The following is a 22638-nucleotide window of genomic DNA, read 5'->3' as shown; positions in this document are numbered from 1 at the left end:
ACAAGACCGATTTGGGTAGCTATGCTTCTAACCATCTGGTGCATTCTTCGCTGACAGCCTTGCATGCCTCTCAGCATCGGCTCGCTCCATATTATAGTGAAATCTGACTAAACTAATCTTAATGATAAAATTTGTGTCCCCCAACATGCATTCTAAAATTTACAAACTTAAGTTGTTAAGAGCATTTAAATCATGCTTCGCGTTTTGAAGTTACTCCAAATGAAATTGCATAACGAAATAACATGTATTAACAATTTTCGGCACATTGAAAACTCACTCTTGCAGTATCCATACACTTTTGCTAAATTAACGTACGTTCACATGCAAATACAAATAACGAAATACATATACAAAAACATCATACAGCATTTAAGTTTTCTGAAATTTATTTATTCCCGATTATTTAAGGCCGTAATTGATAACTAGTGGTAATTAAGGGCACTTGATGCGGTGGTGGTGAGTAGTCATATCAGTGTAGCAGGTCCCGCAGGCTTCTCTGTTGCCGGCGGTGCCGGGAGGAACACACTTGCACCTCATGCAGCAGGTCCCACATGCCCTCGTGCACACGTTTGGCCTCGAGTGCTTACTGCACCTCTGATTGCACAACCCTTCACAGTCTGCAAATTAAAACAAACACACATGCGAACCCAATTCATTAACACTAATTAACAATTGATCACTCTGTACTAAATCAATTGAATTAAGTCACGCACAAATATATATGGAAGTTTTAACGAAAAACTCATTGTACTGTTTACTTTAATGAAAAATCACATTTTTACACTAAAAACTTGAACCTGGTACTATTCAGTTTACCCTTTATTTTATCCTCGTTAAAACTCAAAGTTTTCAAACCATTTTTATTAGTTTTCCTATATATCTATGCACGTTGTTTAGAGCTGATATGCTTCTCGATTCGAATACTCCTTCTCACACAATTTAGATCAATATATAGTAAATAAAATAATTTACATACACTATTTTTCTCGTCAGTACACTAAATGCTATTTATCTTTTACGTTAAGAATATTCAATCCAAAGAAAACTTAAAAGATGAAAATACACACAATTGTGCAGAAGGAAAAAATGAGCGTTCAGAAATCATTTCCTAAGTAAAATATTGATTATAAAAAAAAGAAAAGAAAAAGCAAGTCATTGATTTTTAAGTTAAATTAACTACATGCAGCAATAGAAAGATTGAAATTTTGAAAGCAAACGAAAATTAATGCCATGCATGCATACTCAGGAATGGTAAAAGCCTTCTGTTAGCTCCTTTCACCACCGCCTACAAAAAACACATAAGTAATTAATAACTGGTAAGAAATACTTACAGAAGTCCCAGAAACAGAACCCAAGGAGAAAAAACGAAAGCAGTCATGCATGACTAGTGGCTGGTGAGTGGTGACTGATTAATTAGTTAACCTGCGTTTCATGGTCTTCAATGGTAGAATGTTCAGACGAAACCACCGCCATGCGGCCGAAGAGCAAAACCGCCACAACGAGAAGCAAGCGTGACGACATTTTTTTGAGACAGTATATATATTTACTTTCTCTGTTTAGCTTACTCACAGGCTCACAGCAGTCAAAACTAGTGTTTCTGAAAACTTAAGTCTTGAAGTACATAGAGAAAGAGTTCTCCCCTTTTGTTTATATAGTCGTTCTCCTCTTGGTAGAGTTACGTTATTGCCCATGTCTCGTGTACCGTATTTGCATGCGCCCATGTCCTGCTGTTCGGCATGTCTTGAACTAATACGACGCCATATCGGTGTCTGAACCATGACGCACCACGCACTTTGGTGACATAAAATATTTGTCGATATTTCCCAAAAAAAAAAAAAAAAAAAAAACTCGATTTCAATTACCACTTCAGTTCTTTGGCGTACGTGGCACCCAGCTAGCTTCTTGCTTGTTTAATCATTCATGAACATCGCATGCAGGTAGAATGCGGCTACTTCTTTCGATTAACTTGTGGCTTAGCCTTGACGGATGCATGCGAACCTAGCAGATCCACATATGACCCTGTTGGTGCTGGACCCTTTTAGTCGGGAAAAGCGTTTATGAAGGTCTTTCAGGACCTTTATTCAATATGTGTTTCATGAAATGTCTTTTAAGAATATCTCAAAAACATTTAACAGGACGTGTACCACACTGAACATATTGCTTTAGCATTTGTCGACATCAGTGAAGATGAAGATATGCCCACTAATTAAGTGCTGGATCTTCCGGAACTAGTATGCATGGCATGCACACGGGCATTACACTTTTCTTTATTCTGCTTAAATGTTATTTTTATCTCTTAATTCTGTGTATCGGTTTTTTCACTCCAAATACAAGAAATCAGTGCAGAAGTCAGTATCGATAAAACCAAGGGCAAAAGGAAGAAGGGGCCATTACATTTCCATGAGCACCAACACGCATGGGTCGTGGGATAAGGAAGGACATGGCTTGTTCATGGCCAGTGAGGGGATCGAGATTCTATGAATGCATGCATGCATGAATGAATGAACGAGTCGGTTGGAAAGCAGTACTGAAGCCCAGCTGGATGGAACTACTTATCAATAATAATAATAATAATAATCTGGTTTCGTATTCAGCAGAGGACAGCTCAAGTCCAGTTGGATGGATTGATATCAAGAGAATGAGAAGTCACTCTCCTTGTACTCGTTATAGGCGTCCGAGAAAAATCGATACATGAGGATGAAATTGTGTCGATATGTCAAGTCAATCTATATTTTGTACATCAAACTTTTTCATATAGTAATGCATCATTGATTTGAAATACCATAAGAGTATAACAGCTCTTGACACACTGCAATATTAATCTCATGTTGAGCTGGAGGAAGCCTTCACCTTCTTCTTACTAAACGGACGCCCAAAAAATTCCTGCATTTCTGTTCAGGACATTTTTTCAAGGGTGTTATTCACTTTTTTCGTACTCTTCTTTCTGAAAAATAACTTGCATGAAACGTGTTTGTCATTATGTAAATTTAATTTAATAATACAATATTATGTATTGAAAAATTTATTATAATGAGACGCTGCGATGATAGTGAGTGGGTTACATGTAAGTTCATTTTCTTGAAATAAAAAAAAATTGTGGGTCATGGGTAGGCACGGGAACTGAAACAGTGCGTCGTCGAAGTCTTATATTTCCAAGGGGAACCAGAGGCAGCAGAGTAAGCTCAAGTAAATGAAGGAGGTGAGTCTGGTGACACATTAGTCTGTATGGTCCATCGTAATATTATCAAAACCAGTCCGACTGCCACGACATGAATGTTGTTTCCAAGGACAGCCACGAACTCTGTTCACCGCTTCCACGTCATAAAATAGACAATATGGACAGTGGGAGACAACTTTCATGGCCTCATACACCGCCACCATGTCACCGGAATTTTCACATGTCATGAAAGTTCTTCTCGGATAGTAGCACTTTCAAATCGGTTCAAATATAATTTAAACATTATTTGGTTCCTTAGTTGTACACAAAATAAGACATTGAAAACACGAAAATATTATGTGCACGTGTCAAACTAAAATTTACGAGGAATGAATCAATACGGTGAGGAACCAAGTGTTTTTGTAGAGAAATGCTAAGGAAACTCTTAAAGTAGAACTCTCTATAGACCATGTCACCTCATAGTTTAACATTAATTCACATACCAACATAAAATATTACGCCAAAAACATGAGATGGTAAAGAGTTCCACTCCGTAGAGTCTCCTTGGTCCTTAGCATTTCTCATTTTCCTACAAGACGCTAGTCATCGTTTACACAAAAATCTATACAAAACTTGTCTGATTATTTATCAATTCATTTGACAGATACCACCTCCCACCCCCACCCCCAAATTCAAAAAAATAAAAATTTAAAACCTTTTAAGAACAAACAATGCCTATCACTGAAGAGCTAACTATGATCTCTCAACGTCAAAATTTCCAATTGTCAATTGTTCCTGGTAAGTTGAAGTTGATAAGAAGTCAAAAACTTCAACCAAGTGCTTGGACTTTCGAGTTCCTGCCGATGCTTCCAAGGGAAGGAATGAACCGCGAGAACGGTGTTGTTTCGAGTTTTTGCATCCACATTTCTGGTCTAAAAAGTAAGCCTGCTAGAAAAAAATGTTGATTTCCTTTTCACTCATCTCGTACACATGGTCTCTTGCATCCGTCAAAGCACTCTGCAGCACGATCCAAAACACCGTTACATAGCGAAAACAAAATGGCAAACATAAATGGTGAAACTCGAAGATCCTTGACGCCGAAGGGGATACCTGTCCGAATTTGGTGAGGAAGTTGCTGGCTACGTTCAGAGATGTAACCGTCACGTCTTCATTAGCCTTGAGTGCTTGAGCGATTGCGAAAGCCCCGTCGTCCTGAAAACAAAACCATTGTCAGATGGTGTGCAAAAGACCACTAACATGTGAAAGGGTAAACAGAAAACACAACGCCAATACATACCCTAATTTCGTTGAACCCTAGATCCAATGAAGTTAAAGCTTCATTAACCACTTTTAAGCTACGAGCCAGGCACGATGCACCCTGCATTTTTAACGTATAAAATAACATAAGATTTGAGTGATCATAAAGGGTTAAATGGTGTATGAAGACATTGATTATCTACATTAACGCACTTCATTTCGAAGTCCATTCGCCCGCAAGTCCAGAACACGGATGGTGGTGTTATATTTCAACATATCTGCGATGAACTCTGCACCTTTTGCACCAATCTGCAAAACAAAATTTACAATACACGTTAAAAGCTCAGATCTTATAAATAGATAAGCGCATATGCAAAACTATAGATTACCTGGCACCAGCCAAGCTTAAGGGTTTCTATGTTTCCATTAAATTTGAGAACTTCGGATAAAGCCTTCACCCCATCAGGTCCCATGGGATTGTAACCGAGTTCCAACTGAGAGAGGAGAGAAGTGTATGCCATTACATTCATGAATAAAAACGGAAAGATAGAAGAAAAGGTAGAGGATAAAGATTAAAGACTTACAAATGTAATGACGGAATTATCTTTCAATGCTTCAGCTATTGCAGTGACTCCCTTGGCATGGATGTTGTTTCCCCCCTGTAAGAACGATCCCCATGTTTACTAAACTAGCACGTTAAGGACACCGTTTTTCATTTTTAAATAAAAAAAAACACAGATACATTAAAAAAAATGCTGCTAAAAAAGACACATGCTCTTCTCACCATGTCTATGGTTGTTATCGTCCGGTTTTGCTTCAAAGCATCTGCAATTTTTTCAGCTCCCTAGATATGAACAGGATTTACACATCAGCAAGGAACTTGACTTGGCTTTTTAAGTTACAGTCTCTAAACATGCCAATGAAGTACTGTTTAGTCACTTCGTATGTTTTATAGCACAAACAATGTACCAAATTCCAGAATGGAAATACTAAAACTAAGTTCAAACTTCTTTTTTCTGTTTTTTTTTTCGGTCGGTCAAATTCTCTGTTCTGTCTTAAGACTGTCAAATGCCAGAAAATCCAAACAGTGATAGCTGTAGCAGTAGGATGGTTCAATGCAAGCTGATAACCTTGAAATGAAAAACATATGATTAATGACTTCATTCATCATAATCGACATCTTTTTGGGGTACACCATCATAATCTACTTTGTATACAAAATTCCCAAATATTCTAGATTGGCTATTGAGTAATTTTCACAATTGAAAAGGAAACCAGACAAACTGTGAGTTCAGATAATTGTGTAGCAGAAGTGATCAACAACTTGAAAATACTATACCTCGTCCCCTATATCATTCATGTAAAGGTTCAACCATAACAAGTTCTTGGTCTTTTTGATATATCCACCAACATGGAAAGCACCTTTTGCAGTAAAAGAGTTGTTGCCAATGTCCAGAAGTGTAAGTTTACCTAAGAAAATATTCATATGAGATAAACTGCAGGAAACCGAAAAAGTCTGACAAAAAAATGGCAATTAATATAGTGAAACACAAACCTTTATGTAGTGATAAACCTGACATCAAAGCATTCACTCCTTCATCTCCAATAGAATTTCCATGCAAATGAAGTTCCTGCATATATATATATCATAGCTATTAATATCAGAGCCCTCTCAAAAACTTAACCAATTCTGTTGCAAGCTCATATATTTTTATGCAGCAACATTGTGGCAGCTAAAAAGAAGAAATATAACCGGCGTTTCTTGGAAACAATAAATAGGGTTCCATCAATCTTTAAAATTGCTTAAGAGTAGATTTTTGTTAACTTTTGTAACTGAATGTCTTCCTCAGGCTTATTATTGTATGAAAATTCACTTATCTAACTTATTGTATTTCCAGTTAACACAGATGTAAAATACCTTGAAAATTTATGCAACATTCAGAGTCATCATCAACATAGAGTAGTAATTTAATTTTGTCGCATTGCAAAACAGAAAGAATAGTGGTAGTGAAGAGACAGGTACCCTTAAAGACTTGTTCCCCTCAAGTCCTTTAGCTAAAGCATTGGCCCCCAGGGCGCCACCATAATTGCCACTGCAAACAAATAAAAGATTGTCAGAAGAATTTCTTTAAAAGAAGCCAAAGCCATAGCCAAGCAATACGCACAAACAAGCGTTACATAAAATGATAAAAACCAGAAAGTTTGTATTATATGAGAAAAAAAAAAGGGAACTTGACTAACTTCAGATGTATATTCCGTAGTGTGTTATTCTCAGCAAGAGCTCCAGCAAGACTTGTAAATCCCTACCTCCATTTTGTAAATTATAAATAGAATCAGTTTAGAGAACTATGACTGAACTCATTGAAGATTATTATCTTAGAATATCTGGAAGCCATTCCTTACAGAGTAGTCGATCATATTGTTGTTAAGTTCGAGAACACGTAAGGTTGAATTTTTCTTCAACATTTCAGCAATAGCCCTTGCACCCTGCACAGTGAAATGAACAGCATGCATCTTAAGTGTACCATTCATGAACAAGCCCTTCCTCTTCCATCTTTTGAAAGCACATGAATGCAGTCAATAGGACACCAGCTTGAATAGAAGAAATAATCTAACCTCATCCCCTATGTCAGTACTGTTTAGCTGGAGCTTTTCAATACCATCATTATTCACCAATACATCGCATAGGCACTGTTGTACACCACACAAACAATCAGCTCTCTAATTTAGGAAAGCACAACAATGTACAATTGTAAGTTGTGCCTGAGGTGGAGCGAAAAATGTTAGCGGGAGGAATTTGTACTGACCTTAGCTCCCTCATCTCCAATAGGGTTTCCAGAAAGATTAAGAGTTTTTAACATGACGTTAGATTGAAGAACACCATCAAAGGCTTTCATTCCAGTTCCAGTTATTCCATTTGCAGCAAAACTTACTTCTTCAGCAGTCTGAAACACAATAAAGCATGCAATTATAGTCCACAGTAACAGTTTCTTAGTAAACTAAAAAGATAAACAAAAATATATATAACAAAAACAGAGAGCTTTAGTGTCTGACTGATGAACTCAAACCTGATTGTAACCCAAGCTCCCTGAAAGAAAAAACAATCCTTCATCTCCAAAGTTACGACCTGTCAAAACAAAGCATTGCCAAAACATGCATGAGTTATAACATTTAGTTAGTAGATATATTAGAACCTTCAAATGACTGGCATACTAAACCCGGTTTGCCTCCAACAAAAAGGAAGGTACAATCAATGAGGAAGTTAACAAACAATAATAAACCTCTAACAAAAAAAATTATCAATACAACATATGATTTCAAATATCAATTGTTCCAGAAATTAGTGCAATTACAGTTGGTATTCGGATAAAAACTAGTATAAATAAGGAAAAACACGAAAATAAAGCAGAATATGATTTATTTATTTTTTAGCTGGCTAGTGTTCTCCAAAAGGCTGGCAAAGATAGAGAAACTACGTTCATGAGTGCTACAGCATCTACCTGACAGGTCAACACTTCTGAATGACTTAAGTTCCTTGGCAAAGTCACTGAGCTTCAGCTTGGACTCTCTTTCAATCTTTGCACCCAGACCCGATAATAAATTCGTACCAGCGGCAAAAGACCATTTCATTCCTTGTGCGGGCGTACTGCTCTCTACCGATGAAGTCCTCTGCCGCTTCGGAACAAGGATTTTCTCCACCAATTTCCACAAAACTGTCAGCTGAAGACATAAATTAGTGCACCAACTTGAGCGACATGGCAAATATAATGACGAATCAACAATGCCGGACCACAAATGACTGATAACACAAGCACAATAAAGGTATCTATTGATTATGACAAAAATTTAAAGCAAAAGCCATTTTCCAGTAGAAATTTTCTAATAAATAAAAATAAATGCATCCTCTATTCGACATTTCAAATTTTCAACCAAGTTAAAGTTTTCAAATTTCTATCCAACATTTAACCAAATTAAAGTTTTCCAATTTCTACCCCACATTTTAACCAAGTTAGAGTTTTCAAATTTCTATCCAACATTTAACCAAATTAAAAAATTTCAATTTCTACCACGCGTTTTAACCAAGTTAAAGTTTTCTAATTTCTATCCAACATTCAACCAAGTCAATTTTTTTGCTGAAGAGACGGTAGAAAAAGGAATTGAAAGCAAAAGCAGTACCAAAAGTGACGGCGAAGAAGGAGGCGACGGGAACGACGAAGGAAGCGAGCTGCTTGACGGGAGCAACAGACAATGAGCTACCACTCTGTGATTCTCTGTACACTCTTCGAGCACCGGATGGCCTCGAAGCAGCTTTTACCGCCAAGCATCTCCTCCGTCGCGGAAGGATAGGAGGTAAAAACACGCCCTGCGCACGATACCCGAGCCGAGCACTTCCTTGACCTTGGGATTCGAATTGAGATTGCAACCTCTGCGGCCGCAGTAGTATCTTCAAACCCAACAGGAATTTCAGCACTCAAGTAAGAGAGAGAGAGAGAGAGAGAGAGAGAGAAAGTACCTTGGGATGAGAGCAGAGAAAGATGGCGGAAGTGGAGCCCATAGGGTGAGAGTGAGTGGGAAGTTAGAAGGGCATGGAGATATATGTACGGATACGGCTATGGAGGGTTTGTTGTAGTTGCAGAGAGCGAAAGCTGCGGCGGAGACTCTGAAGATTGTTATCGAACAAACGAGCGAGCAGACGATCACTCTATCAACTACCAATACACCTTTCCATAACTTTTGCTTCCGCTTCCTGAAATTTGTTGGGCTTTCTGCCTTTACGGCCCAAAACCCACAGTCTCAATTTTTTTAGATACCCAAAATGATTTAATAAAATTTCAAAAATACCCTTCTTTTCTTTTTCTTTTTTTGTAAATATAATTTTCTCTAAACACCTATTTTGGCCAATCAACAAAGATCTGAAGAATAACTACTTAGTTTGAGCCTACAAAAGGAAATTTCATTAGAACACATAACAGAGGCGTGAATGGGGGAATACGATACCATAAGAAGGAATAGAACTTCATATTCTACTACTTGAAGGAGGAGGTATATGACAATAGCCAAGTTTACGATAAAAGAATTGGACAATGGTATGTATTAGAAGTTTGAAGTCACTAAGTCTTTTATGGTAATTGTATATGTAGGTACAAGAGTTTCTTTTAAATAAAATTACTAGGTGTCTAGAGATGAAATTTGAGTGTATAAAGAACCATTCTTTCTCTAATTTTTTTACTAGTCAAGTCCAATCGATAATTCATCTATAATGTGTACATTGTATTTGCTACTATAATACCGAAACATTATCAATGACATATTGACAATTGGCCGATCTAACCCCTTCATCTTTTATATATAGTCTCAGTCCCTGTATTGTTGTAAGCCATAAACCAAATAGTCATGGCCTCAAAGGCAACGTATGCTCTGTGCTTTGCCCTACTAGTTGTGATTGCTACTGCAGCTGACATGCCGGGTATGCCCGGTATGGCGCCCCCCCCCCCCCCCCCCAGCATCACCCCCCTCTGGCAGCAGCTTCACATATCCATCCATGGTTGTTGGATTCCTCGCTTTCGTTGCCGCCGCGGTTCTTGTCTAGAGGGAGGGAGGAAGGTTCTGATCGGCTCTACTATTCTTAGTCTTTTGTTATCTGTATTATTATGTAATTTGGGGGAATTTCACATGTCATGGTTTATGTTTTGCTTTTGTGATTTTGGTTGACATGTTGGTGTAATAATGTATGCTCTCTAAACTTGTTCAAGCATTGATCATTGAATCCTTCTACCGTAAAATAAAGGTCTAAAATAATAAAATCTGGAATGTGTTAACTTGTCATTATGAAAAAGTAAACATAAAAGGGAAAATCTCATTTACCATCCGACTGATGTGATTAGACCTGACAACTTATCGTGTTTTACTAAATTCATATAACGTGTTTTGAAAAACCCAATACTGACTCGTTAACTTATCGTGTGCAAACATATAAATAAAAATCATGTACATATCAATGGAATTGTATTGTGTTGACCCGAACAACTGCAAATTTAATTGCCATTTTTGCAAACTTGGTCATCAAGCAAGTAAATCCAAATGAAGTTAGTTTGTGATCATTGATCCTTTAAATCATAAATCACAAGATCCTATACTCAAGACACTCTGGGTGAATCGAGATTTTTTTTTTTTTAACTTTTAAGGATGACACAAAATGAACATATAATAAGGATTTCAGAAATTATGAAGGTGCAACTTTACAGTTGAATCTGATAGGAAAGAATGGGCAAAAGCTGCATGTATGGCAGCCCCAATGGGAAACACATCCTCATCGATGATGTAGTTAGGACTATGTGGTGCATGTATGGCTCCTATCTTCTCATTTCTTGTGCCTAAAAACAGCATGAATCCAGGCACCTTGTCTAAGTAAAAAGCAAAATCCTCACTCCCCATGGAGGTATGAGCTAGTTGTATGTTTTCTTCTCCTACTATTTCGCTCGAGATTCCCCTTACTTGTTCATAAATTCTCTCGTCGTTTACAGTAGGAGGGATGGTAGGATGTTCCTTCCCTAAAAACTCGACCTCAGCGGAGCACCGGTGCACGGCTGCCTGCCCTTTTACAACCTGTCAGCAAGAATGAATTTCAGTTGTCTGTTTACGCTTATCTGGACGCGGTTACAGTTTGCTAAACAAACAATAAGTCGGACATAATAAATCAGGTTAGCGTTTCTTCGATTCTGTTTATTTCATATGCAATTTTGAATTTTGATAAAAAGTTGGTAACCGGTTCTATATGTGCCTACCTCTTCGATTCTATTCATGAGTCCCTTGAAGTTCTTCTTGCTAAAAGCTCTAAAAGTACCAGAAATTGTAGCTGATTCCGGGATGACATTAAAGGAAGACCCCGCTTTAATCACAGAAACAGAAACCACCTGCATTAATGTTCAAGCAAAATCCTGCATCCTCTTCAAAATAATCACAGACGAAATTACACAAAAAAAAAAAAAAAGGAACAGTATACATACCTGGGAATCTAGAGGGTCTGTTTCCCTCGAGACGATGCTCTGCAAACTGATTACAGATGTTGATGCTGCCAAAATCGGATCAATGGATTGCTGAGGAATTGCTGCATGACCCCCTTTCCCGTGAATTTTCGCCTTGAAGCTCCCACAACCGGCTAGAAATTCTCCAGGCCTCAATCCAACAACGCCAGTCGGATAATCAAGCACTATGTGCATCCCAAAAACTGCCTCCACATTATCAAGCACCCCTTCTTCAATCATGTCCTTTGCGCCTACACCGCGTTCCTCAGCCGGTTGAAATATAAGTACAACAGTTCCCTGCAATAATCTGATAGATTTAAAATATGACATACGTGCGGATAAATTGAGTGGTTAGCGTCACATTAATTAGTTAGCTTTCAGCGTTCGAGCGCCTGTATATATCAGCAAATGAGTTTTTATTAATTAACTTAATATTTCACTTCACCTGTAATGTGTCTTGCAGTTGTTTTAGTATTTTTGCAGCGCCAAGAAGCATGGCGACGTGGCCGTCGTGGCCGCAAGCATGCATTTTTCCCTCCACTTTGCTCTTGTTCTCCCAGTCCACCATTTCCTATACTCATATGCAGAAAAGTGCTGTCAACATGACAGTGCTTTTTTAAAAAGCATCAATTTTTTTCAACATTCCACTTTTAATACCTTGTTACAAACACTTTGATTAAAAACCAGTGACAAGGAATAAAGTAGCAACAGAATATATATCTATCAATCTGATCAAAACCCAACAATTTAAATTGCCTTTGAGAAAAGAAGGTTAAACAAACAAAATTAAATTAAATATAGTGAGAAATAATTAATTAACCTCAATAGGCAAAGCATCCATATCAGCTCTCAGAGCAACAAAGGGAGGAGAGCCAGAGCCAATCGTGGCTACAACGCCAGTTTTAGCCACAGGCCATTTATAAGCAACACCGAGTTTTTCGAGCTCCCGGCGAATGAGTGCACTTGTTTCGAATTCTTCATATGAAAGTTCTGGGTTCTCATGCATTTCCCTCCTCACACTTTTCATCCAATTCACTGTGCTGGGTTCATTGGCCAGCCTAACTATCTGGTCTTTCACTGAATAAGTCTGATATGTGGAGAACGAGTTGAGATGATCGGTTGGGTTACTTTGGAGTTTCAGAGAAAAGCACAAGGGCATGGCGATGGAGATTATTAGGAACAAAAGTTGCAGAAGAAGAAAGTCCATGTTGCACAAATTGCAGATGGAATAATGAGCGAGTAGCTTTGCTAGGTATAGTCAATTATATACACATATATATATACACAAATTAAAATTAAAATGATACAGTGATTTTAAAGACTTTTCAGCTTTGAAATGAATGAAAATGACACCAGCACCGGAAAAAAAAACGGAGAAAAAGAAATGCTCTTTCGTTGAGGAAAATCAAAACTTCAAAAGCTTCTGAAAGTAAAACAAAATATTCCTAATTTTACTCGATCTGAAAATATCAGAGATTATGTAAGCGTGGATTATTCTACTTGGTAATAGTAATACGGTTTCTTTTTCTTGTTTCTCTGACTTTATCCGCCATCGGTCGGCTGAGGAATTGAGTGATGCCTGGGGTGGATTGGACCCGACCGCATTATGTGGAGCAGATTGGAACAGCAGGGAGATGCATGCAACTGTACTGACAAGTGACTACCTACCTAAAAGGGCAAAATAGGTCACGTGTTGGAATTTAGATTAGTAGACTACTCAAATGTAAGAGAATTTTCGTGTTGAAATTGAGGGAATTGGATCCTCTCCTGGGCCCAAGGAAAGATCTTTCTAATCAAGAAATTTGGTTGGTTGGATTTTTATTTAATGACTATAAATAAAGAGATATTTTTAAAGTTATAATAATTATAATCGTTTGATGAAAATCTAACAATCTATGTTCTTTGATTAGGAGGATCCTCTCCTTGGGCTCAGGAGATGATCCAATTTCGAAATTGAGACATTGATCGGCCGTGTTACTATTTTATTTAAAGGGAATACATCTATGACATATTTTTTTACATAATTTTGTACATACATTTTTGTAGAGCTTATTTTGTACTGTATTTTATTGATTTGAACATTTTATTTTTTAGTTCTTTTTTAAAAGATTATGTTTATTAAAAATCACTCAAATATAAAATTATATGACTGTTGAATTAAGGGTTTACAGAATCTTTGTAGAATTGTATTCGTCCATGTTCTTCACTACAAATAAATGTCTCAATAGTTTTTTATTTGTCTAATTTTTTGCAAGGAAAATTCATGAATGATGTTTTAAAATATAGACGTTCAGGTTGTTAAAATACATTAAGAAGTGGGTCTCACAAAAAAAGTGTGTAAAAAAAATTATCTAAAAAAACGGTGCCATGAATCCGCCCTTTACTTAAATTATAATGTACGCATATATTTTACTTTTAAATACATGAACTATGTCGATCATGGATCATATTATAGATAAAGTAATGCTACATTTACTACCTATTTGTATCATCATTGTACCATCTCTTTAATAGAGGCAGAGTTTGCCAACGCATGTATGTCTCATCTCCATTAGAGAAATGGTATAATTGATAGTACAAATATGTGATAAGAGTAGCATTTTTGTTAGACATAACATGTGGAATATTGCTATGCAATGTAACAATTGTTCCCTAAAAATATAATTAAAAAACGTGCATTACATGGATTGGAAAAATCGCACGGAATTTACCTGGAAGAACATATGTAAGTTAGCCTAACTAATCCAATACGCAAGCAAGATGATGTGTTAATTTGTAGGGTTTTCAATCTCTTGTTTCTCTTAATTTCAGTCATAAAAAAACGTGCGATATTTTCCAGTGCATCGATCATCCGATGAGTCAATTGCCAAATCTTAAGTTGGACTTTCTTTCAATTTGCATGTGAAGAATCTGATTCACGTGCGCATTTTATAAGAGAAAATCGTCTGCCCCAGGTCTATTTCAACAATTCTCAGGTGTCACGGCAAAAGAATAAACCACGGGTTGCATATTTAACAACAATGAATCATGCACCATTTTCTTAGATTTTTCATCGTCTATACAAGTCATCCTCCTAATATGTAAAAGGTTCGAAATAAACTCAAAACCAAAACTTATCATCACAATTGTATTTAGTTTCAGTAATTTTCAAATTCTATCACAAAATACATGTATTGTGATTGTATATCTGTTAGAATCATCGTACAGTTCCAACTTTTTTTAAGGAACTTTAATCAATGTATATGTGTGAGTACTATAAATTATAGGGAGTCTTAACGAAACACTTATGATACTGTTCACTTTTAACGTTAAAGACATTTTTATTTTAAAAAGTTCATCCTGATACTATTCACTTACAACATCTTTTTGTCATTTTGGTTAAAACTCAAAGTTCTTAAACATTTTTCATTAGTTTTCCTAAAATTATATCATCTATCTCAATGTTGTTGGAAAATATTAGTATTTTGGTTTTGCTTGTTAGTTTAGGACTTGGGTCTAGTCCATCATAGTTAGGGTTTTTTAGGTTTAGTTTTCTACAAATATAGTTTGTTATTTAGTTTAAGGAACAAGTCATTCACAATGTAACATCTTAGAGTTTTGTAGCTGTTTTGATATTCTTATTTGTTTAATAATATTCTAATTTTTAATCTTATTCGTGGCGCACTCTAATATCAACTATGGTATCTCATTTTCTTAAATAGAGGTAAGATCCACATAACTTTATTTGTCAAATATTCGCACGTAATTGGGTCTTATATTTAGTGGAGAGATAATGAAATGCATCTTTTAAGAGCATTCATTTTTGCGAAGAGTTGGAATTTGAATGTATTACATTGAGTGCAGGAGTTAATACTTTTAACCACTTATTCAATACGTCATTCTTTTACTCCTACTCAATTTTTCTTCAACTTTTGATTCGTTTTATTAAAGAGTTGAAAAGTAAACGTGGACCAAATAACAATTCCGCTTTGTCAAACAAATTGTTGGGCCTATAGACCTATAATCATAGTGCACCAAAAATGGGGACTTGCTGCGAAAATAGAGGGAGTAGAAAATCATGCCCCCTCGCGAGTCCAACCCAAATCCATGCCCATAGAACAGAGTCGACCGCATGCATGCACAGCCCTCCCTTCACCTGTAATTCCTCTCTTCCACAGAAAACAATTCGCAACACTCTCTCATACCTTCTTCTCCCCACCCTCCATTCCCCACCCCGCACAAACACAAGAAGGAAACCCAACATACATTCCCCCCATTGATTCCTGCACTTCTCCATCTCCAACATCCCTCTCACTACTAACCATGGCATTCCATTCCCATGCCCTTTTCTCCCTTCTCACCCTAGTGTTTCTCATTCCCACCCTAACAGTGACCCATGCCCAACTCTCCGAAAACTATTACGAGCAAACATGCCCCAAATTCCACGAAACCGTCCACCATGTCGTCGTCGAAAAGCAAATAGCCACCCCCACTACTGCCGCTGCCGTCCTTCGCCTCTTCTTCCACGACTGCGTCCTCGAAGGCTGTGACGCCTCCCTCCTCATCGCCTCCAACTCCTTCAACAAGGCGGAGAGGGACGCCGAGATCAACGCCGCCATCCCCGGCGACGGCTTCGACATCATCACCCGTATCAAGACCGCCCTAGAGCTCCAGTGCCCCGGCATCGTCTCCTGCTCCGACATCCTCGCCGCCGCCGCCCGCAACCTTATCAACATGGTCGGGGGACCCCACTACACCCTCCTCTTCGGCCGCAAGGATGGCCTCGTCTCCCGGGCCGATCGCACGGAGGGCCACTACGCCAAGGCCAGCATGACCGTCTCCGAGCTCATCAACCTCTTCGCCTCCATCAACCTCTCTGTCCAGGATCTCGTCGCCCTAAGCGGGGCCCACACCATCGGCTTCTCCCACTGCAGCGAGTTCGCCAACCGCATCTTCAAATTCAGCCCGACGTCGGAGATTGACCCCGCCCTCAACCGCATCTACGCTGAGGGGCTGAGGAAGCTATGCGCCAATCACACGACCAACCCCGGGATGTCGGCGTTCAACGACGTCATGACCCCGGGGAAGTTCGACAACTTGTATTTCCAAAACTTGCAAAGGGGGCTAGGGTTACTGGCGACAGACCATGCCCTGGGGACGGATCCTCGTACGAAGCCGTTCGTGGATCTCTATGCCACCAACCAGGCAAAGTTTTTCGAGGATTTCGCCCAGGCAATACAGAGGGTCAGCTTGATGAACGTGAAAACTGGGAAGCAGGGCGAGGTCCGCCGCCGATGCGACGCCTTCAACGACCTCAAGACTTGAACAACAAGAAAAGAAAACCTCAGCCAAATTTGAGCTCACCTATTGCTGTTGTAACCGATGTAATTTGTATTTTTTTATTTTTTTTTGTAAAGTTTACAAACACGAAAATGTTGCATCTCCCAGACATGTACCTGCAAATTTTGCAAGCAATTGAGCGTATCTTATGAAATTGCAAGCTTACAAATTCATAAACAAAAGGAAAACTGCTTCTAACGTGATGTCTGTTTCCTATGGCGAAATCGCGGGTACAACAAAATAAACTTAGCAAAGAACAGTTGGGAGCTTGTGCAGAAGCAAATACAATCCTGCCCTACTTTTTCATTCCTTAATCCAAAATGACTAGTACCCACGCAACGAGTTCATCGAACAAATTGTGCCAATTTACATGTGTGATTTGATGACAATGCCGACGGAAAAGGAACAGGATAAATAACAAGCGCATTAAGACAAAAAATTAAAGAATTTTACATTAACAATGAGCTGCCGTCATCATGCCATGCTTGACTAATGGAGCCAAATCATATGCTTACGCGGGTTGTTTAACGCAATTCTGGTCACCTTGTACTTTGCTTAAATGGATGCCAAAACCACCAGAACCAAGAACTGGAAAGAGATTGCCTGATTGATTCCCTGTAGCATTAGCATACAGAGCGCCTCTTAAAGTAAAATCAAGGTATCATCGATATGGAAGGCTGCAAAGCTAATAGAAGAAATTATGACACTCACCCCGGTCAGCAAGGTTTTCTTTTGTCAACCTTTAAGTGAAGGTTGAACCATTTGCTCTTCTTGGATCGATCTCTAAACGAAGGTTTCTTATCTCTCAACTGACCATCTTCTTTGACCTCCTTAGGCTGACCCTTATTTCTACTCCTACTTGAACTCCGCTTCATTGGAGGAGCAATAGTATAAGAGGCATGAATTTCATTCCTCTGCCTGAGAAGCTCGTCAATCTGAGAAACCCAACATAAAGAGGGGGGAAAAGGAAACAAAATGAAAACAATGGAAACTGAGTGTTGTTCAAAATTATCAATATGCTTGAACATCGACATCCAAATGGAGTTCACATAAAATAGGTATAAAGAGTTTCACCTCTTGCATTTCTTGTGTGTATCTGGAGGTCATCTCTGTAAATTGTGCTAGAACCTGTCAACAAAGCCATGCGAAAATCAAGGTGAAGGTATTTACAATTTACAAAGGGCATATGCAGTGTCATGTACAGACCTCTCTGTACTCAGTTTCAAATTTGGACAACTCCACTCTTTTTGAAAGTATTTGAGCTTCCACCGCCCTTAAACTTTCCTTTTCTTCTGCAAAAGGTCCACAAGAAAGAACTTCTATCGTGTAGCTTGCACTTTTAAAAAAATTGTCACCTACAATCAAATTTGCGATGAAACCAAGGTGATAGTGAGGTTTAGCAGAGTACGGTATAACTAATAAACATAATAACCCGGACATACAAGTCGTTAAACAGAAGTAACAAACCATAAACAGCAAACACATGGGTGCCTGCTTTTAGTTCGGTTAATTCACATGGCTGAAACCCATCCAGCTTTTTGAAGAATGCAGCATCAGGATCCTTTGCACTGGCCATCTAGAGCCAAAAGATTTCCAGAAACCATAATAAGAACAATTAGGATAACAAACCTGAAACCATATCAACAAAAACTAGAAACATGGAATTCAAAGATAGAATTAATAATTACAACTCCAACAGCTCACCGAGTTGGATGTTTGATCCAATCGATATACAGGGAAACCAAGAAAATACATCCCAGCAGATGTAACCTTCCCTGTTTTTGCACTATCCTCCTGCACCAGAAGTAAATACAAATGAGCAACTTAGACAAACATGATAAAACAGGCGTATGCCCCAGCCAACATTATAGACATGAGAAGTTGGTAGTTAGGACAGTATTGTCTAGAATGAAACTAACAGTGGCCATAACAATTATTCATAAGAAGCATCGTGGAAAGTTCCCAATATAATATTGCAGCTGATATGCAACTGTAATTCTTACGCATATATTAGTCAGTAATTGAAAATACTAGCACTGTAGCCCCACTTTCATTCTCCCTTCCATGCCTCCAACTCCAAAGAAAGATCAATTAGGAAAGAAGATGATATTAACATGCAAACCCTTGATTTTACATGACTTTAGCTAAAAGAAAAACCATGTTCTTATAAGATAAGAAATCGTCCCACTCTTCAATTCGTCCTATCTGCCACCTCGCTCTATATCTATATTATATAGTTCAGTCATAGGAAGAAGCTTATTGTGGTGCCTGGCTACACTAATGATTCATAACCCAAACAAAATTAAAGGTGAAAAGTCTTGCTACCTGTAGGCAAAGGCTCAATCCACCCGTCTCTTCCTGATCAAAATATAATAGCTACAAAAAGACAATTTCGTCCACAAAACTTGATAAGTTAAAAGAGCAGAACATAAATGAATAGTTACTTTCCAGGTAAACCATGTGTGAAGAGATCTAAGATTTAACCTTGAACTTGCTTTTGTCCGACGATTGCACTTGGCACACAAATCCAGCTCTTGCTTCCGCTTCCGTTATTGTAACAGAATAGAAGTGAGCACATTGCTTTTCAACCTGTTAAAAGACAGAAATATAAATGAATAAATAAAAAGGAAAACTAATGAAAAGGGCTTGAAAACTTTGAGTTTTAATGATAAGGACAAAATAAATGGTAAAGTGAATAGTACCAGGATTGACTTTTTAGTGTAAAAATGTGGTTTTTCGTTAAAGTGAACAGTACCGGGTGCTTTTCGTTAAAGTTCCCTAAATAAAACACTATAATTAAAATAATAAACCAGGCCAAAAAAGGATAGCTTACCTTTTTCGTTATAGAGTGCCCCAATGGAAGTGGACGAGCAGTGACCCTGCCATTTAGTGCCTCCTCCAAGACAGTAGCTGATACGGTGGTCTTTATTGGCACTCCAAGTTTACTGATGCGTAAAACATTGTTACATCATCAGGAATTCTTTCATAAGTTCAGAGAAGAGAAGAAAATTCTGAAGAACAAAAAGAGCAGAATAAACCAACCAAACCTAAAAAGGGCAGCAAAAATAGTATTTACAGCACCCAAACTTGAAAGATCTAGCTCCAAGTCGTGGCTTTCTGTTTCAACAGCCTAGACAACCAACAAAGAAATCATGTTCAGCAAAAAATATTCATGTTAACCAAAAGATGAAATGCATCGACATAATCCAATAGTTCACAAAAGCCCTAAAGTGTGGGATGAAAATTTTGACTCTGATTAAAACAAAGGTGACTGAATATCACAACAATAAGCACCCCAAAAATTCTCACCTGAAAGCCGGCAGTGTCATACTGACGCCGTTTGTCTGGATCAGACAATATATTATAAGAAAACGTGACCTCCTTGAAGATATCAGCTGCTTTAGGGTCATTAGCATTTTTGTCAGGATGGTACCTGAATGATACATTGTAGCATTTATCAACAATTTTTCTCTCTTTTACTCTGTTAGATTTGAACCCATTCAAGCCACCAAACTACCACACGGAATCACGGACCAAGGCCCAGCACATTTTCAAAATCCTTTACATTATACAAGATTATCAAGCAAAAACATATAAGAAACTGCAATCTGATGCCTCAAACTAACCCATCACATAAAACTGAACATTCGATTTAAAACCATATTTTGGATACCAAGCGCATTGACCTCACGCAGCAATGTACCTAGGAAGATTCCATCTTTCTACTGTAAATCCAACACCTAAACATCTGAAATTCATGCCTTCGTCTTTGTTTGCATCTAAGTTGCATTTGACTTTGGAATACGCAAATTACCAGCATTTATTTCAATCCAATTAACAACAAGAATCTGTGCGGCTAATTTCACACTCTGATATTCTCAATTACATTAGCTACAGCTCAAATTTAGGAAATTAAATAGAAATTAGCTTCAAAAATTACAGCAGCCACAAGCTCGAACTCATCGAAAAATAAACAAACAAAGTCTAACAAAGTACCTCAGAACTCAAAAGCTGATAAAAAAAAAATCGAAAAATAGGAATAAAATGGAAGATGAACATACTTGAGAGCCATTTTCCGGTAAGCACTTTTGATTTCCTGGTCGGTGGAATTCCTATTGAGGCCGAGGACCTCATAAGGGTCTCGCCGGAGCTGCTTCTCAGCTTCCTGCTTCTCCGATTTCGATCGGCTGCCCTGCATTTTGGAAATTGACGGCCGATTTCTTCACAAAACCCTAGAAATTGCCTCTCGATTACCCCCGAAACACCGAATTCACGACTCCAGGTTGAAATTTTCCCTCATTTCAAAGAAGTGGCGGAGGCAAATCAGCTGTTGCACAGCACCGGAGCATCAGGAAAACCTAGAAAACCAAGAGGCAGAGAGACTCCATGCACATCCAACCTGGAGCCTTGCAGGAGAGAGCAGAGAGAAAGAGACAAGAGAGATGGAGGGAGGAATTGGGTGTCATATGGTTATTATTGTTATAAAGAAATGTGAACTCCTCGCAAATTTGAAAAGCTGGGGTTTGCTGATAACGCACGCCGGGGTGCGTATTACGCACGGGCAAAAGTTGACGTCCTTTCCTTTGCACGGTAGCGTTCGCACGCGATCGGCGTGTGTGGTGTACAAATCCCGCTTGTTTTATGTTCCCTTTCAAGATTGAATTTTCTTAATGCGACTACTGAATTTGTTGAAAGCAATCACAAATTCACAATCACAATTAGGTGTGTTGAATGTGAAATATCCGTGATGTCATTTTGATGGACAAGAATTGTCTGCCCTCCTATTTTCGGTGCCCTTCCGTGCCTTTTTGTTTGTGTGGTTACAGTTAAGTCACGTCAACATTTTATATTACTATTCATTTTTATTTTATTATCTCTATAAAAAAAACAATTAGGAGGGCACGAGAGGGTACTGGAAGTGGGAAGGCAGACAATCCTTGTCCCATTTTGATAATATTTCAAGTAAATAACGTGTCGTTGAAAAACAATTAAATTGCATAATAATTTTTAAATGACTTGGATACCTCAACAATATAATCCCGTTTTGTAAGTAGATTTCTTGCATCAAAGGAAGACAATCATCACTAAACAAAAGACTAATCGATATTGGTATAAATTCTTGATGTTCAGCCTCATCGTTCGTTTGTATTATGATATTTTTCATCTGATACAGACGATAGTAAGAGATGGAGATTTGAACTTAGAATCTTGCCTACGAGGGGAATGTTATTGGCCAACTAAGTTACAAACTCTATGCAAACTCACATTATTGGTGAGAAACTTCTAGGTCTCAAGGGATTGAGGTCAAAATGTGTAAGGATTTGATTACAAAACGTTATAAATGAATTAGAAATGCACCACTTGAGTATCACAAAAACTAATCAATTTTAGTATAGAGAACTGTTATTAGCACTCTAAAAATCTCATTTCACACTCCTCATAAGTGTATTTTTCTTTATAATTATAGAAAATTTAGAATGACAAATGAGATTTTTGGAGTACTAATAACAATTCCTTTAGCATAAATTTATTATGTTTCGTTTTATGACATGTGCCAATACAATTGATGACTAAATGTACAATCAAAGATCGTTTCAATTGCAAAAATATTATGCACACTATACGTCGGTGCATACTTCTGCATAATAAATTAACAGTCACACAAAACTTTGTAACTTTTTAAGAGTGCGCGCTGCGCACCAAAAGCAAGATAGACACACCTCTTCTTGAGGCTCATAGAGAGCTGGGTTGGATCATTGCCTCATAGGCATAATCAAAGCTAAAAAGGCTATTAAGGTATTCAAATCGCAATCAGTGGGGTGGGAATTGAGTTAGAAACTTGACCTCACACTTTTATAGATTATTTATTAATTATAATTA

General features: G+C 38.0%; 5 protein-coding genes across 7 annotated transcripts; 1 reads left to right on the top strand and 4 right to left on the bottom strand.

The window, feature by feature from the left end:
* Positions 1-245: 245 nt before the first annotated feature.
* LOC103451915 (cypmaclein-like) lies at positions 246-1623 on the bottom strand. Its single transcript, XM_008391359.4, has 3 exons — positions 1423-1623; positions 1243-1285; positions 246-617 (listed from the first exon to the last, which is right to left on the bottom strand). The coding sequence occupies exons 1-3, from the start codon at positions 1519-1521 to the stop codon at positions 433-435; spliced, it is 327 nt and encodes a 108-aa protein (XP_008389581.1). The 5' UTR covers positions 1522-1623; the 3' UTR covers positions 246-432.
* A 2159-nt stretch (positions 1624-3782) lies between these two features.
* On the bottom strand, positions 3783-9875 carry LOC103451916 (uncharacterized). Of its 3 annotated transcripts, none has more exons than XM_008391360.4 (18): positions 8928-9875; positions 8591-8858; positions 7915-8127; positions 7483-7541; positions 7222-7359; positions 7031-7105; positions 6818-6901; positions 6656-6717; positions 6438-6507; positions 5970-6045; positions 5754-5884; positions 5199-5258; positions 4999-5073; positions 4804-4908; positions 4628-4723; positions 4455-4535; positions 4268-4369; positions 3783-4174 (listed from the first exon to the last, which is right to left on the bottom strand). In XM_008391360.4, the coding sequence occupies exons 1-18, from the start codon at positions 8967-8969 to the stop codon at positions 4106-4108; spliced, it is 1806 nt and encodes a 601-aa protein (XP_008389582.3). In that variant the 5' UTR covers positions 8970-9875; the 3' UTR covers positions 3783-4105. The 3 variants fall into 3 exon arrangements, with proteins under 3 accessions (XP_008389582.3, XP_070667162.1, XP_070667161.1); XM_070811061.1 differs by having other exon boundaries at positions 7915-8134; positions 8928-9118; XM_070811060.1 differs by having other exon boundaries at positions 8591-8840; positions 8928-9118.
* A 736-nt stretch (positions 9876-10611) lies between these two features.
* Positions 10612-13081, bottom strand: LOC103451917 (IAA-amino acid hydrolase ILR1-like 4). The gene is made up of 5 exons (XM_008391362.4): positions 12260-13081; positions 11885-12010; positions 11422-11736; positions 11200-11328; positions 10612-11020 (listed from the first exon to the last, which is right to left on the bottom strand). The coding sequence occupies exons 1-5, from the start codon at positions 12644-12646 to the stop codon at positions 10631-10633; spliced, it is 1347 nt and encodes a 448-aa protein (XP_008389584.2). The 5' UTR covers positions 12647-13081; the 3' UTR covers positions 10612-10630.
* A 2261-nt stretch (positions 13082-15342) lies between these two features.
* On the top strand, positions 15343-16912 carry LOC103451919 (peroxidase 6-like). The gene has a single exon (XM_008391364.4). The coding sequence runs from the start codon at positions 15526-15528 to the stop codon at positions 16741-16743; it is 1218 nt and encodes a 405-aa protein (XP_008389586.1). The 5' UTR covers positions 15343-15525; the 3' UTR covers positions 16744-16912.
* Positions 16913-17026: 114 nt separating this feature from the next.
* On the bottom strand, positions 17027-21416 carry LOC103451918 (chaperone protein dnaJ 16). Its single transcript, XM_008391363.4, has 12 exons — positions 20820-21416; positions 20068-20191; positions 19806-19888; positions 19592-19703; positions 19243-19347; positions 19084-19134; positions 18463-18552; positions 18226-18334; positions 17965-18113; positions 17833-17886; positions 17470-17693; positions 17027-17373 (listed from the first exon to the last, which is right to left on the bottom strand). The coding sequence occupies exons 1-11, from the start codon at positions 20954-20956 to the stop codon at positions 17475-17477; spliced, it is 1233 nt and encodes a 410-aa protein (XP_008389585.1). The 5' UTR covers positions 20957-21416; the 3' UTR covers positions 17027-17373; positions 17470-17474.
* Between the last annotated feature and the right edge of the window lie 1222 nt (positions 21417-22638).

This window comes from Malus domestica, chromosome 13, assembly GCF_042453785.1.
Source record: "Malus domestica chromosome 13, GDT2T_hap1".
Classification (NCBI taxonomy): Eukaryota; Viridiplantae; Streptophyta; class Magnoliopsida; order Rosales; family Rosaceae; genus Malus; species Malus domestica.
This window is presented reverse-complemented; position numbering and strand designations above follow the sequence as displayed.